The 17,608-nt window shown below is 40.2% G+C and overlaps 1 protein-coding gene across 2 annotated transcripts in view; it reads right to left on the reverse strand.

Moving 5' to 3' along the window:
• Positions 1-12: 12 nt before the first annotated feature.
• Positions 13-17,608, reverse strand: part of MAP3K20 (mitogen-activated protein kinase kinase kinase 20) — a 224,619-nt gene continuing 207,023 nt past the window's right edge. For both annotated transcript variants that reach the window (XM_004375500.1, XM_023730563.1), the window contains exons 17-20: positions 11,800-11,916; positions 9,814-9,888; positions 6,944-7,094; positions 13-691 (exon numbers count right to left, since the gene is read on the reverse strand). In XM_004375500.1, the coding sequence (XP_004375557.1) occupies positions 18-691; positions 6,944-7,094; positions 9,814-9,888; positions 11,800-11,916 (1,017 nt within the window). In that variant the 3' untranslated portion in view covers positions 13-17. The remainder of the gene's footprint in view (positions 692-6,943; positions 7,095-9,813; positions 9,889-11,799; positions 11,917-17,608) is intronic.

Below are 17,608 nucleotides of genomic sequence, written 5' to 3' on the forward strand. Positions count from 1 at the left end.
GTTTTGTTTTTTATTCATCAAAATGTTCTCCGTCCGCCGTAGCTTCCTCTGGCTCGTTCTTTGTTAGTCTTGGCAGGAGAGGGTCTGTGAGGTTTCTTCCGCTGTTCCACTTTAATCCATCCGTCATTAACTTTACTCTCCTCTTCACTGGCTCTTGTCTCAGTGTGCAAAGGCATCCCCGGTATCGTCCTGGGTTGGTGATTTGGCCTCCGTCTTAAGTCAGGTGACTGGCGAGTATGAAGTGCTGACTGAGAAATCCCATAGTATCTTTCTCTGGAAGGCGTGGAATGCTGGCTTTTCCCACCGTATCTCCCTCTCGGAGAAGAATTGAGTGAAACACTTCCACGACCGTATCTGTCCCTGCTTCTACCCGAGTACTGACCTTTCTCTGAACAGCTGTCAGTATTAAGACTGGAAATGCCACTGTCCTTGGAGTTGAGATGTAGCGAAGAGAAGTTTTTGGTGAGTCCATACTGAGTGGGAGAGGAGCTTCTGGATTGGTTGATAGGTGTGATCTGCTGATACTTACTGGACGGCGGGGTGCGCCGCACAGCAGCAGCGTAGGAATCCTGGTTTTCTAAGTACGGGAAGAATTGAGACCCCTGGATAGGATTGCTCTGGGAACGCTGTAAGGAAGTGTTGGATGCAATCTGGCGCATCCTCAGAGTGTCTAACCACTGGCAATCAGCATCTGCAGAAGGAATGAAAACAAGCATCTTTTAAGCCACAGTGAAGTTGCATGCCTAATTCAAAAGCTTGTCTCAGGATCCTCCAAAGCTGTTAGGGATACTCTAAGATTTACCATTCCTAGAAGTTCTAGGCTAGATATAAAGACGTTTCCTTTATTATTATTTTTTATCTTCACAGCTTTATTTTTGACTTCTGTTTGACCTTGAACTAGATAATACTGTTTTTGTTTTTGTGTGTGTGTGTGAACAAAAACCTGTTCAACAGTTTTCAGACGTACAGGTCATGGACAATGGTTATATTCTTCCCACTGTGTCACCATTTTCACTATATCTGCCCCTACTGTTTCACCACCTTTAACCTAGACCCTCTGGCCCTTAAGGTTCCCATCTGTGCTATAGAGTTACTGTTGTCATTTCAATCTCCTGTAGGTAATAAGGACACTTCCTTTATTACTACAAATAGCTATTTTTTAAATAAGGGAATTTACACATACTGAGTTCATGCTATGTGCTTGTGTGTTCCATGGGCTTTACTTACATTCTCTCATTTAACTCTTCCAATAATCTTATCAGGTAAATACTAATTGTCTTATGGTCTAGTAACTTGTCCGAGGTCACTTGTCCAATAAGCCCAGGTCCTTCTGCGTCTAAATCCCATCTTCTTTGCATTTAGCCATGTTGTCACTTCTAGAAATGGCTGTTTACATGTGTTTGTGTGGCAGGGACATATTTAGTAAACAAAATGCACCTTCCAAAAGCTTTTGCCAAACAGCAGTTTTAAACCTTCAAGGACCCTAAATTGCAGATAAAGGAAATTGGATTCTTAGTGGTTGAGGTAGCTAGAGATTGTTTGCAGGAAAAGACAGTTCATATCTCCAGAGAAGAGATTCCTGAGGTTCATGAATGAGAAATGTTTTTATCATGAAAATGAAGCTTCATGGCAAAAAAGGAAGACATTAAGGCAAAAGAAAATGGCTAATTAACAAGGATCACTTAGGAAGCTGTATCTCAGTAAACAAACAAGTTCTTCCCTGGTGGCGTGGTTGTTAAGAGTTCAGCTGCTAACCAAAAGGTCGGCAGTTTGAATCCACCAGGTGCTCCTTGGAAACCCCAAGGAGCAGTTCTACTCTGTCCTATAGGGTCACTGTGAGTCAGAATCAACGCGATGGCAATGGTTTTTTTGGGGGGTTTGGTCACGCCTTGGACCTTTCTGCTATCTTCCTCAGTGTCTTGACTGTGTTACCAAATGTCTTGAGTCCCCTGGTGGTCCTGCCCGCCACAGCTTCCTCAGCCATTCTGGCTCTGGTTGTGCAGATGGAGCTTCTAGAGAGGAACAGAGCGTGCCATTTCTCTCTGTCAGTGAGTGGCCTCTCTCACGGTCTCTGTACAGTCAACACACCCTTGAGGCGAGTGACTTGCCCAGACACTCCTCACAGGCTGCATTCAACCACAGTGCCTTCTTTCCTTCACCTTGACATCTCTGAAATGCTACAAACTTGAGCTACCTCCTTGAAAGGCTCCTTTCCAGTTACCTGATGTTATGGAATGAATTGTATCCCCCCAAATATGTGCTGACATCTTAACAGCTGTACCTATAAATATGATACTATTTGGAAATAGGGGTTTTCTTTTGTTAAGTTCATGAGGTCATACCAGAGTAGGGTGAGTCCTAAACCTAATCGCTTGTGAGTTATAAAATGACCAGAAGAGGCACAGAGAGGCACACGGGGAAGACAGATGCCAAGGAATGCCAAGGAACCCCTGGGCAACAAGGAAGAACCTCCCCCTAGAGCCGTGCCCTTAATTTGGACATCTTAGCCTCCTGAACTGTGAGAAAATAAATTCCTGCTCTTTAAAGTCACCCACTTGTGGTATTTCTGTTATGGTGGCACTAGGTAACTAAGACACCTGATAACCATATTTGCTAATTTTCTGTGCTCCCTAATCAGTCAGCACTTGCTCAGTCAGTATACTTGGACGTAATCTTGGTGCAAAGAGGTTTAGCATAGTAGATGAAGATGCTTAATGTTTAGTCTCTCCAAGTGGGTTATTTTGCAAGTTTCCCTTTGGTCTAATTTTGCCACTCATAACTGGGCAGTAATTTACCTTGAATGCGAGCTAGTTTATGAAATGTTTAGGGCATTTCTCAGCAACTTGAGGATCGAGCTATTTGATTGGCAGTTCTAAGTGAGTGAGTAGATGCATGTAGCATTTTTCAAAGCTGACCTGCTTGCTCTTCACTCCTCCCTCCATAAAATTATATATACGTCATACAATTTAGAAGCATAGAAAGTGTTCAGTTATGAGAATGAGTAATGGAAAAATGCAAGTAATAAATACCACATATAGTGACTATTCCAGCATCTTAGTTTTAAATCATGCTGACAAAATGGCTCAGTCACATGTTAGTTTTGATATCACTGCCATGGTACTTTATTCGCCTCCTTAGTTTCCTTCTCTACAAAACATGACAGAATTGAAAAAAAGAAAATACAGCTTAGGACTCTCTCAAATTCCCCTCCCAATCTGAGCTCCCATCCAGACTACCAGCCTTAACTTTTTCTGTCCCATTTTAGAGACACAGTTTCTCTGCTTCTCTCTAAGGCCAACTCCTGTTTCTGGGCACTGGATCCCATCTGTCTTTCTCCCTGGTATTTTGCTCCCTTACACATTTTCTTCCTTTTTCCTCACTTGTCATGTAATTTTTGACTAGGGAGCGGAAGTGAAGAGGCCAGGCAGGAGTGATTACCTAGGAGAGGAAGGACAGTTATGTGGAGCTAGGGGTGGGGGATACTTCACTGGTTGAAGGCAGTGCCTCTCCATACTCACCTCCTCCCTTTGTGACTTTTGTCGGGTTCAGATACTATCACCAATGTATTGCAACACATAAATGAGTAGAAACTAGAAAAATGACTTTTCATTTAGTGGAGGGTTGAGATGGGAAGAAAATACAATCCTCAGAATTGTCATAAAAATTGGCGAGAAGGGAAAAAGAGAAATGAATCTCAAGACTTTTTACAATATATCGTAGGCAGACTCTAGATTCCAGGTATGATTCTTCAGGGCTTTGAAAAGCAGTACTGACCTCCCTTTTGCTTGCTCTGATTTTACCTAGCTTCCCTACCTTCCTTCCTCCTTGTCTCTTCTTCCATGAATAATATGAGGACCTACTACTCAGAGCCTTTGTGTGTTGGGGTTTTCTTGCCACCTCAACACTTATGCCTTCCACCTCTTTTTAAAACCAACAGAGCCTCAATTTTGTTCAGGTGTCCGGCCCCTTCCATGTACTCACGTGCATCAGGGAAAGCTGGTCCCATTCTAGCACTAGGGGCAGGCTTTGATTGGTCTAAGCCAGACACAGTGATGCCATGTTTAGGAATGAACAAGTTGTTCATTTCTGGCCAAAGCAACATGAGGGAAAGTCTGCTGGGGGTTTATAGGAAAGTTTTCCTCACTCCTAAATATGAGAATAGGGATGGAACTGACTCCTTAATTCCTTAGGGCATTGCTGTATCTTTATGTGAGGACTGTGAACATGAGAAGAGTTAGTCTCAGGGTGAAGCCAAAATGTTGAGGATGGCAGAGTGGAAAGAAGGAAAGGTTCATTCCTGAGCCTTCACATGGCGAGCAGGCTCATCTTTTGCATCTGAAGCCTGCCCTACTTCTGGACTTCTTGTTATGGAAGGTAATAAATTTCATTATTATCAAATCCAGTGGTTTTCAAACTTTAGAGTATCTCTGCATCACTTGGAGGACTTATTAAAATGCAGATTGCTGGTGCCCACCCTCAGAGTTTCTCATTCAGGAGGTCTGGGTTGGTCGCCCAAATGTGCATTTCTAACAAGTTCCCTGGTGATCCTGATGCCGCTAGACTAGGAAACACACTTTGAGAGCCACTGGAATAAGCCATTTGGAGTTGGGTTTTCTGTTATTTGCAACTGAAAGATCTTTCTTAACTGATCCAGGTGGTGTTCTAGCTTCACATCATATAAACCAAAAACCAAAACTGTTGCCGTCGAGTCGATTTCGACTCATAATGACCCTAGCGACCCTATAGGACAGAGCAGAACTGCCCCATAGGGTTTCCAAGGAGCAGCTAGTAGATTTGAACTGCTGACTTTTTAAGTGGCTCTTAACCACTGTGCCACCAGAGCTCTGATAACATCATATGGGAAAAAGGAATACAAGGAGGAAGAAAGGGAGGCAAATTAGCTAAAACTGGAGTAAGCAAAAGGGAAGTCAGTACCTATTTTCACTCTGCAATCTCTCCAGTTAATAGTCAGAAGGAAAAGGTTTATCCAGAGCAATTCCAGTGGGAGACAGAAGAGTACTGACCATTCCTTTCTACACTGGCAGAGAAAGAGACTAATTTGCTATCTCCTAAAAGATTTATGTTTAAGAGAAGTAGAAGACACCTACTAGCTGTCTGCCCACTGTCCTGTTAGGAAGGTCTCTACTGTGTCCCCATCCACATGTTTGCAGCAAGAGTTACCATGTGTACACTGTCTTCACCACCCACCCTATCCCTCAGGTACTACCATCACTACGACTTTACCCTGTTGATTCAGTTAATTGATCCAGAGGAGAATGTCTTAAAAAAAAAAAAAAAGGACACAAGGGAATATGGAATAGGAACTGACAAAGTATCTATTTGGTGACTCTCAAGTGGTAGGATTTGACCTATGTAAAACTTGGAAGCTGTTGTCGGCCATTTTGTGTCATGTGAGTTGGGAAACAGAGAAAAACAACTTTTAGTGAAAGAGAAAAGTATACCATAAACGAAGAGAGAAGACTCCTATAGATTTCACAGGGGTGTTGTAGGGAGTAGTTGGGATCATGGCTATGAAAGCCCTATAGAAGTAAAATGTATCCTACAAATCATTAGTTATTATAGTCCTAAGTCCTTGAAGGCCATGAAAGTAGGCATGCAAGACAGGATTATTGAATTCGCAAATGAAAGAATTTAGAAAGAGTGTCTTCTGAGAGGGAAGCTAATGAGAACCAACACCGATAGTATGGGTTAGTCATTTGTAGAAGTAGCACACCCTAAAAGATATTTGAAATTGTGTTTGTAGTTGAGAAGCCTAAGGAAGAACTAAAGTCCAGTCATGGTGGTCAGAATGTCTTCTCATGATTGATTATGAAAGAAAAGAACCAAATCAACTCTGTTGACAAAGGAGAGGAGGTCCAGCATGCTGTCAGTGGATTTTGAGTACTGCCCAGGATTCTGGGCACCCTGGCTGGTGGACATTTAAAAATATTTGATCTGCTTGGCACATAGTGCTTACAGTGGAGGATGAATGAACTAGTCTCTCCAAACTCAATGACACCAACATCAGGGTCAGCTAGTCAAAGCCCCTTGCTTTGTTCCCATACCTACTAAAGAAGCTTCTGGTATGGCTTCCCAGGTAGATTTTCCTATTGGGAAAAAATGCACTGATCAGAAAATAAGTATTTTTTCTTATTGTTTGACAGATATATTTTTTGTGGTAAGGAGTGAACTGTATGGTGGTTTATGCAGCCATCTCCCAAGTATTTATTAGCTTGTGTCACTCTCATAGAGCCAAACTCTGGCTTGTATTAGAGTTCCTGGATCTACAAAGCAGGGGTCAGAACCCCTTCCCTGAATCCACCAAATAATAACCCATTTGGCAGCAAGTCACATGGCCTTCCTCTTTGTTTTCTCTCAATTGTTTCTTTATATCATCTCTAATTACTATCACCACTATCCATTAGATGCATTTCATGTTTTCTCTGTCTCCATCCTCCCTTACACTTATTTTTCCACTTTCTTGTTCCCTCCTTCCCTTCATTTCCTTCCTTCCTTTCATTCCTACGCCTGGATGTACCAGTTGTGTCCAGGACTCAAGAAGCTGGCCCAGTAATAGCAGTGGCTTCATAGGAATGTTTACTGGACATAGAAGAAGATTCATATCTTTATCTATAGTCACACTTTTGGAAACTAGATATACATGTATATAAATACACATACCTTTTTTTTAAAAATCAATACAATGTAATCATTATTTTTCATTATTTATTATAGTTCTCAAAATATTGAAATTTATAATATGCTCATATTTATACATCCATAAATATTACTACTCATATAATCTGTGCATAAAACCAATATTCTAAAAATATCAGATGGAAGTATTAGAAATCTATGTTCAGATACTGGCACTTTACTTTGAGAATTCCATATTTAAGTTTTTGGAATCTATTACATATGTAATATTTGAATAGTAACTTACTTGAGTTGGATCTGCTTCCTGGGTTGCCCTCTGAGTTGGAGAATAACGTCTGAATGGCAAGTTGGACTGCTATCACTTTATCCTGAAGTTTTGTTCTAGTCCACTGAATCAGATGGATGTGTTTGGTGCTTTTTGGAGTTCTAACATCACTCTGGTAAAAAAGAAACCCACGACCAAACATACACACATTTACAAAGTAGGAAGGAAAGAAAGTCAGGTTGTTATGTGACTTCATTTTCACTCCTTAGAAACTATCATAATGCATTAGGCAATATTCTATACAGTTAGCTTAAATATGCTAATTTAATTAAAAGGAAAATTTTAACCACTCTATTGGATTATAGCATTCTCAGTAGCTAAAAATGTGATTATCTTCTCCCAGAATTTATTATATTTGGTAAATCTCAACTTACCTCTTTGTTTAATAAGAAATGAAAAACAAATAATCTCTTCTGCTTATAGTACTTGAAAACGGATAATTGGTTGAATAAATAAAAATCTGACCACCATTTTGCCCAAGACTGCATTTGATCATCAGGATAACTGGGTGATGTGGGTAGCTGGTGGGACTACTGACCCTCATAGAGGGTGAAGGGTAACAGGTACAGAGGTGAGATGGGATCCAAGAGTTAAGAAATAGGGGTCAGAAAACACCCAGACCAAGTCGTATCACTTTCTTCTCCTGAAATTCCCACTCAGCACTAATATAAATTAGCATGTTTCCCCGGTGTCACAAATCAATGTAGACTAAAAAGCCTCTCTAGGATGCAGTAAGTTTGTGAAAATATGAAGTTGAAAATATGAATATTATGGAGTCTAAAAAGAAGGAAGAAGGGGAAAGGGAAGGGGAAGAAAAGAATTTGGTGTGGTATGTCTCCAGAACTGTCTAGGGCAGGCAGATATGAGATCTTAACATTGTAACTGTCCAGTTGTGAAAAGAGGGCTTTTCCTGGGCTGTGGGTACCTGTCAACAGGCTCCAGGATAGTCTAGATTTCAAGTTCCTCAAGACCAACCCACCTCTTTTGCTTGGGTTTTGTACAACATTTTGATTAAAAAAAAACCAAAGCAAACTCGTTGCCGTTGAGTCGATACTGACTCACAGCTGCCCTATAGGATAGGTATACTCATAGCTAGCTTTTGGTTAGCAACTGTAGCTCTTAACCACTACACCATCAGGGTTTCCAACACTTTGATAGTTCATGTTATTTCTCATCCCAGGTAAGGTGTGTATCCTGGCTTGTGAGGATCAATAACTGCTGGAATACTTACTAGTTTTTGACATTGGGTCACTCTAGACAAGTGGACTGGCCAGGGGTTGGATTTCTAATGCTGCAAAGTCAAACCATAGTCACTACGGAAACCATCACAGTGCGGCAGCTCAAGAAGCCCAATTCGAGGCCGGCTTCCTTTAGCTTACTGCAGCCACTGCTGGGAGGCTAACAGTCAGAAGACCTGGGTGTGGTACCTCAGGGATTCATTTTCTCTTTCCCTCTCTGTAAAATGAAGATAATGATATCTATCTCTTAGTGTTTACATGAGGTGAATGAAGTAAAACAGGTGTAAGCACTTCTTACAGCATCCAGTTCTTGGTAAATCCTTAATAAATGTCTTTGAATTAGTAACTGAATGAATGAAACGTGTGTCCTTGATTGTAGATGCACATCAATATATTAATGTGTGCCAAGACTCCATACTCTAATTGCACCCCTTTCCTTCATCACAAGATTTTCTCTAACTTTAAAAGCGTATGTCCCACCAGCCATGAAGATCTTGTTGATTTTTTTAAAAATCCTAATTAGATTATTTGTCTTTACTGCTTAAGATGCTCCATTGGCTTTCCATTGCGCTTATAGTAAATCCAAATTCCTTCCTGTGGCCCACAAGGCCCTCTGATCTGGCCCTGCCCACTTCTAGCCTTGTCATTCCACTCTGCCTCAGGGACTTGCACTGGCTGTTCCTTTACTGTTCCCTCAGACAGTCAGGCCTTCCATGACCACCCAGTCTTATGCCTGAGTCATACTGCTTTCCAGTTACCATTTATCACTCTCTGACATTGTTTATTTATTTCTTATTTCTTATCGATCTCTCCCTACTGGAATATAAGCATCAAGAGAGTATAGACCTTGTTCATCCTAATCGCAGCTTTACCGTCTGTCCTAGAACAGTATCTGGCAGTAGGTATTTGCTAAATGAATGAATTTAAATTTTATAGCATATTAAAAAAAGTATATTCCATACAAAAAATATTGTAACATGGAATCTGCCTTTAATAATACCCCAGGCCGTAGTGGGGTTGTGCTTTGTCCTGTTGGAGAATCGGTGATCTACTCTCACCTCTAAACTCTAAGCACCAAGAAGGCAAAGTTCTCTTCTGGTCACTGTTTGGTGACCCCCAGTACCTAACAACATTTTGTGGCTTGTGGAAGGTGCTCAATCAGTAACTGACGAATGAATCTCTATCTAGGTAATTTTATCCTGTTCTCTTTCCTTCAGGAGCCGTGGTGGCACAGTGGTTAAAGCGCTCAGCTGCTAACCAAAAGTCGGCAGTTTGAACTCACCAGCTGCTCCGTGGGAGAAAGATGTGGCAGTCTGCTTCTGTAAAGATTTACAGTCTTGGAAACCCTATGGGGCAGTTCCACTCTGTTCTATAGGGTCACTATGAGCAGAATTGACTCGACAGCAGTCGGTTTGGTTGGTTTGGGTCTCTTTCCTTCCCAGAACTTTCTTAGAATAGTTATATTTATCTTCTCATATTCATGTTGGTTAAATGACTTCACTCCCCATAAGTTCTAAACTCTCTGAGGAAGCAAATAAATACCTATAGAGAAACTGACAATGAAGCCACCAGCCACCTTTCCCCAGAACTTACCTCATATGTGACAGTGCACTCCACGGTCTGATTGTCTGCTATTCCTACAATCCACTTCTCCATTACAAATGGGGGCTGAAAACAAAAGTGAGTTTGGTATAGTGCCATAGTACAATCTGCTGTGCTACAGTGTATTTTTCTTTGAGGTCAACTCCCCATACAAATAGGGTAATAGAGGTAAATAGGGAAATAATGCCAGATTATCACAAAAATCATGCTGGTTCACATCTGATTACTCTCAAATTGCTAGTGTTTTGAAGCATCAGCAGAAACCTTTCTCACAATTAAGAGAAAGACTTAACGATACAAGAAGACCTAGAAGTGCCTTCCTTGAGTGCATGCAGAGGCTAGTTTAGTGGCTTCGATAATCACTCCGCTTTCATTATCCGGTGAAGCTGTGAATGCAGCTGAAGAAGATGTGGAGACATTTTCCCGGGATTAATGAAGATGCTTTTACTTTGAATCCTATTTTTAATTTTGATGAAAATGGTCTCTATTAAAAGTGAATCTCCACTCTCCTCTCCTCCTGACCCCCCGTTCCAACTTCAAGACTACAAAGGAATGACTGGCTGTGAGGCTGGGCACAAAGCAAATGCAGTAGAGATTTAATGGGGTTACTGATTTATTTTTTAAATTAGGACTGTTACTGTTTCTGTTGGTGTTCTAGTTAAAAAATTCTATAGATTTTGAGTGGTCTGCCTCAATCCTATTTCTCCCATAAGCCCTGTTAGTTTTGGTGTAGGATTTTGCAGCGGATGTGGTTTCTCAGGAATGCATATATGGCGTTATAGCAGAAAAACCTGTATTCAGTCTTGTAACCTCACCCTATTGTTTTTGCCATGAACAGTTACTTTCTTTGAACAGGCAATGACTTGGGCCTTGCAGCAATGAACAACTGCTGCAACCAGAGACGTCACCAGGTTGGGAGGAAAGAGAAAATATCTTTTCAGTGTTCAGGGCATCAAAACAATATGTCCTAAGGAAATAAGGGAAAGTTAAAACTAAATCATAATCTTTACCAATAAATAATACCATTGTAATAACCCCCAGTTACGCAGGGGAATCCAGCAAAGAATATCAAATCAATTTAACTTGATGAATCTACTTGTAAAAGGATTTGGGTGTTTAGCAATCTTATGCCTGTGAGAGAACACATTTACAAGTTTAAGGCTGTGGCTTTGAAGAATCTTGTCACTTTCCTATTGGTGTTTGTGCCCTGGTTCTTCTTTGGTACAAAACCCATTTCCCTCATTGTAACCAAATACACAGTTAATAGTGTACTAGAATTACTGGCTTATGTGAGGTTTAGGCTGACTGTCCTACAGACACTAGGGTTATTTACCTGAGGTTGTTGACCTTTGACAAATTCTCATATGTATTTATTTCAGTGTGATTGGAACAAAATTGAAATTTTTCCATTTTGAGCAACAAGCTATAAGCCTTTCTTTAGTATTTTGACACACTTCTATCACTGACTCCAAGTTAGTAACATGCTCCTTTCTGCTCACTCCAGGAATCCTTATGTGTGAACTCGAGGAAGCCATCAAGACTTCAACGTGTGCTTTATAAATAACCTCATCTCAGTCCTTCAAGAAATTGGACACAACCAAGAGAGCCTTCCTTCTGCCTTATAATTTTTTCAAAGTTTAAACTGACCCAAAGTTGGAGGTAAATATTTTTATCATTAGCATTTCTTTCCTCTAAGAAATTACAGAAAAAGCATAAAGAGACGTAGAAGAAAATTTAAAAAAAAATTAAATGATACTTTTTTGCAATGCTTTGTAGTTCACATAGCATACATGGAATTTTAACAAAAAACCATTGTGATCTCAATCTGCTAAATAAAATGTGCCATTCAACAGCCAGCCTGAGGCTGAGCTGATGTGAGCATCGAAAAGCACAAAAGCACACTGCTGGGGTATTTTAATGTCTTTGTTTGATATCTGTGAATTCAAAAAAGCTTTTAAGCCGTAAATATAACCCTACCTTTGTCATCTTTAGAATCTCTGCATCAGGTAGGTTAGTGTTGAATATCACATCTTTTATGTAGGTTATTGCAATTTCATCCCCATCCATCTCCATATACATTTTCCACTTACAATCCTGGAATTAAAAGCAAAATTATAGAATCTGAGAAAGTGAAACAATTTTTTTTAAGTCTCAATGTTTTATAACATATAAAGTATTCTAAATGAAGTATTATTGGAGTGTTTTCTTTTCCTTATTCAATAAAAGGGCATGAAATTAGATCCCTTTGTATATCTAAATAACCTCCAGTTAGTGCAGCCTTGAAACATAATTTATCCGTTTAAGTGTTCTATTATAGGAGTTGCAAACTCAAAATCCTCAAGGGGCCAGACAGATAATAAATACAAGTAAAGCTAGCCAGTTTCATTATAGAGCCTTAAGTCATAATCTTTCAAAACAGACACATTTAATTTACATACTAAACATTGTAGGAATACTTTTCATAGCCACAAAGAAATGTGATTTTCCCACTTTTTTTGAAATATAAGGCCCTCTTGATCTAGCTTTCGTTTTCCCAGTATTGATAATGACAATAGGCATAAGGAACAGTTCACTTTCCTCTTAACAGGAAGGACAACAACACTACCAATGTGATGATGAATGAAAATTGACAACTAGCCTGACTACTAGGGGGTAGTCGAGTGGGGTAGGGACTCTGGGGAACTAAAAAGCAGTTGCCTTAAAGGATCAGACACTGCTCAGCTTCTCTTGATTGTTCCTGTGTGAGAATATGAACCCACTTTTGCTAGGTCCTCTCATTTTTTCATGAAAAGCTAGAAATCTGGATTCTTATGTGATAACTCTTGATTTTTAAATGATGGTATATTAATCAAGTTTTCAAATAAAATTCCATGTAATGAAAAAGTGCTCTACATCATTAATCATTAGGGGAATGTAAGTTAAAACGACAATTAGATACCACTACACACTCACTATAATGGCTAAGACTGATAATATCAAATGTTGGCCAGGATGTGGAGCGACTGAACTCTCATGCATTGTTGGTGGGAGTGTAAAATGGTACAGTCACTTTGGAAAAAGTTTTCACAATTTCTTAGAAAACTAAACATACATCTATCCTACGAGCTAGACATTTCACTCCTAGGTATTTACACAAGAGAAAGGCAAAAAGACTTATATAAAAATATTCTTAGACGCTTTATCATAATAGCAAACAACTGGAAACAGCTTAAGTGTCCACCATCAAAAGAATGAATAAACTGTGGTGTATCCATAGAATGGTATACTTCTTAGCAATACAAAGGAACAAAGTACTGATAAGGCAACAACAGGAATAAATCTCAAAAACGTTATACAGAGTGAAAGAACTGTATGCACACAGAAAGACCATACCATGGAGCCTGCTCTAGAACAGGCAAAACTAATCTGCAGTGGGGAAACCAATCAGAAGAGTATCTGCTTCTGCAGACAGGGATTGACTGAGAAGGGGCATGAGGGAACTTTCTAGGCGTAGTAATGCTCTATCAATAAGGGTTTGCGTTACAGAGGTATTTGCTTTTGTCAAAACTTAGCCAACGTACACTTAAGCAACTGCTTTAAAGGAGCAGCTACTACTCAGCTTGATTGCTCCTATGAGCCTAATTTTGCTAGGTCCTTTAATTTTTTTTTCATAAAAAGTATGCATGTCTTATTAAACTCTAGTTAATAATATGCATACTGAAGTATTTAGGAAGAAATGTGCTGATGTCTACTTTTATGCTTTGAAAAACCTTAAAAAAACAAGGATCGATGGATGGCTAAAGGGATGGATAGATAGATTGATATGTGATTATTAAGCATGTATAATAAAATGTTAATGGTTGAATCTGGGGGTGGGTATACCGGTGTTCACTGTAAAATTCTTTCAACTTTGCTATAGGACAGATTTAATAAGAAAACTGTTGGGGGATAAACACTGTGTATGCAATTAAAAAGAAAAGTAAACCCATGTCTTTGCACCAAATTTGATACCTAGGTCATATAAATTTAAATTCTCTCTTTTATTATTTCAAGAATGAAGGATTCTGAGAGATTAGGGATTGTGTACTGAGCACCTTGCATGCTGAAACTAGAAAATGCTCTCATAGAAGTGGGCCTGGAATGTTTCCTAGAACAAGCTCAGACAAAACTTTTACGGAAGAGCATCAACAAAGAGGCTGTTGAGAACTTGTTGGCTTCAACAGGAAGTGGGGGAGCCTGGTCTTTTAGGAAAGCCTCTAGATGAGCTGCAGAATGAAGCAGGGCCCATGTCTGAGGGGAGTGACCCTCTTTGCCCAGCCACATTCACAAGATGGAGAGCCAATTAGTGAAGGAAAAGTCCTACTGAATAAAGCGAAAACCCAGCTCTCGGCTGACATAAGTCAAATTAGTTGCTCAGAATTGACAAATCTCTCAGTCTTTCTTTATATCAGAACCACTGTTACCCTGAGATAACTGGGCAAGATAATGACTGTTTGGTGTCATGGTTGCTCCTCTCTGAAATAGCGATTGCCTCTTCAAGGCAGTGGCTGAAATAAAAAGACTTAGAAAAGACAAGTTTACTTAGTTCTGTTTCTTTTGCCTGTCAAGTTTTGGAATTAAGTTAGTCAGAAGCATAGACTTGAGCTGTGTGAACGCTCAGACTCTCTCTGCTTCGGTCGCCCGTCTCACAACCTGAGTACTTAAATCCCCATGACCTGTTGCCCCAAATCAGCCCCTCCTCCGCCTGCTCTCAGGAGGCAACCTCCACTAGTACAGTGCTTACTGTGCTTTGGGCATGTTGTTGGGTATTTAAGTCAGGTTTTTTAATTCGATCTACCTAATAACCCTACAAGTTAGGTATTATTTTCTCTTTAAACGAACGAGAAAAATGAAGCTCAAGAACTTGCCCAAGGTTTCATGACCAATAAGTGGTGAAGGAGGGATTATAACAGCACAAGGCTAATTCCAAGGTGGCATAGATACTCTAATGCTGTTGTTGTTGGGTGCCAATGAGTCAATTTTTAGCTCACAGTGACCCCATCTGACAGAATAGAACAACCCCATAGGGTTTCTAGGCTGTAATCTTTATGGAAGCAGATCACCAGCTCTTTCTCCCATGGAGCCATTGGGTGGGTTTGAACTGCCAGCCCGTCACTTAGCAGCCGAGTGCTTAACTGTTGCTCCACCAGGGCTCCTTAGATATTCTAATAGGGAATGGCATTAGGAGGGGTGACAGAATGGCCTTACTAAACAGTTTTGCAGAGCTCCACAAATGTGACCAGATAATGACAGCAGGCAGGAGGGAGCAGGACCAGCGAAAGATGTCACTAATACAACCAAAAAAGCAAGTGGCACCATCCCTCCCCTGCAGTGCCTGCTTCTCTGATCCCCAAAGTCCAAGTTGGAGAAACATGGATCCAAAGAGGATTTCAGACTTTTTTTTTATTTTTTAAGTTCTCTTTTTCTCTTAGCTGAAAGAAAACCTTTTACCTGAACCATAAAAGAAGATAGCTGCAGAAGCAATAAAATTATAATCAAGGAAGTTATAAGACAAGGGTGACATTATCTATTTCATTAGAAAAGTAGATACTGCTTGTTACATAGCTGGGTGAGAAAGAGAATACGCAGTGTTCACTTAAATTATTATTTTGTCAAATGCCCTGATATAACTCCTAGGTATTTTCAGAGCATCTACGATTTCATTGTTGCCTAGTTAAGAAAATTAATCCACAAATCACGTAGTGGAATTTTTTAAATTCTACTCAATGTCAGATTAACCTAAGGTATCCTTTTTGCTACCTAGTGAGTCATAAGTTGTCAATAAGAATTGTCCACAACTATCAGGATTTAAACAAGAGTTATTAAATTTCGTAGGATATGACTGTCGACGTTAAGATGCTACGTAAGGCGTTCTTAATCAACCAATAAAATAAGATGAATTAAGTCATCAATAATGTCACCAAAAAAAAAAAAAAAAAAAAAGGCACATATCTCTGAGCTGAATACGGAGTTTTACAAGCACAATTGCTACCTTTGCAGTAACCTGGCAGTGATCTTGGATCTAAAAACCCTTCACGTTCACCAGCGTGAACTATTGATTTTGGCTTGATGTGACTGACAGAAATCTGACTACCGATTTTTGAGTCGGAAATATTCCAGAACCACTTTGGACGTCTGTGAAAAACTCTCAATCTTGGCAGGCATAAATAAAAAGCAGACAGCTTTGTATTCTGAGAGATCTGATGGAGGCCCAAAGGACTCCTTTTCCAAAAGCATTTCCTCTCTGGTGGTCTGAAATGTCAGTGTTATTCACTCATTTGGTTTAAGGCATTGATGGTTCCTATCAAAATGGAAACAATATGGAGAAAGGATTATATATCAGGACGTAATAGCTCACAGGTCACAGGTTTAAAGTCCCACTACCTGGGCTTGATTCCTACTTTTGTCACCTTTAAAAAATTTTTTTTCCCCCACCTTTAGCCAAGTTATGTAAACTTTCTGAACCTCAGTGTTCTTTATCCACAGTGGCTTGTTGTGCGGTGCGAGAATTAAACAAGATAAGAAATGAGATAATATAAGTCAAGTACCCAGCATTGGAGGAGCCCTGGTGGCGCAACAGTTAAGTGCTCAGCTGCTAACTGAAAGGTCGGCGGTTAAAACTCACCAGCTGCTCTGCAGGAGAAAGATGTGTCAGTCTGCTTCTGTAAAGATTACAGCCTTGGAAACCCTATGGGGCAGTTCTACCCTCTATAGTGTCACTATGAGTCAGAATCGACAGCAGTGGGTTTGTGTTTTCTTCACACAGCTCATGCTAGAGACAAATTAGGAGCTCAAAAAGGAATAATTACTGATGTTACTGATATTGGTCACTAACACAGCTCCAATTGTTGGTAAACTAGCTGGCCCGTCATCCAGCAAAGAGCCAGAGGAATGAGAGAGAGGGTAAGTGAGCTTTGATGGACAGGAAGGCACAAGGAGAGGTCTAGAATAGGGTCCTGCCAGAGGCAGGCTGGGTCAGAGCACCCTACTGGGGCAGGAGTCTGGCATTCAGAGGGCACTGAATAGCTTTGGTACCAGGTTATGATAAGTGTTGAATAAACGAAGGTATGGCCAAGCGGCAACATAAAACTGAAAGGCTTTATGAGCTAGATGGAAGGAGTAAACTTGTATCTTCTTACACAGATGGATTATGTAACATCAATTCTGCCCTTCCCTGCTTCAACAGATCTTGATACAGTCTTTGCTAATATGAACCATCAGATGTCTGAGGTTACACATGGCTTAATGTGACTGACAACCAGAAAGCTTTATGTTGGATGAGGAAACTGAGGCATAGAGAAATTAGGTAAGCATAGAGGAGTTAGGTAATTTGACTAAGATCACACACACAGTAAGTGGCGGAGTTCAGATTTGAACCAAGGCAGTCTATTGGTGCTATGAAGAGCAGATCTCCCCTCTTTTTTTCCCCTGAATCCTGAATCTACCCTTTGTTCTGGATTGAATTGTGTCTCCTCAAAATATGTGTTGGAATCCTAACCCCTATACATATGGATGTAATCTAATCTAATGTAATGCAATCACTTTCCATAATGCAATCTAATGTAATTCAGTCAGTTTCAGTCATGCCAGTGTAGGGTGGCTCCAAAACTGGATCACTTCTGAGTTATATAAGGAGCAGCATAGACACAGAGACATGTGCACACAAACGTGAGAAGACTGACACCATCTTCGTCGGAGGTAGATGCATCTACAAGCCCAGGAAATCCCAGGATTGCTAGAAGCTGAAACAGACAAAGAAGGACCTCCC

Source organism: Trichechus manatus, unplaced genomic scaffold (genome assembly GCF_000243295.1).
Source record: "Trichechus manatus latirostris isolate Lorelei unplaced genomic scaffold, TriManLat1.0 scaffold00037, whole genome shotgun sequence".
In the NCBI taxonomy this organism is placed as follows: Eukaryota; Metazoa; Chordata; class Mammalia; order Sirenia; family Trichechidae; genus Trichechus; species Trichechus manatus.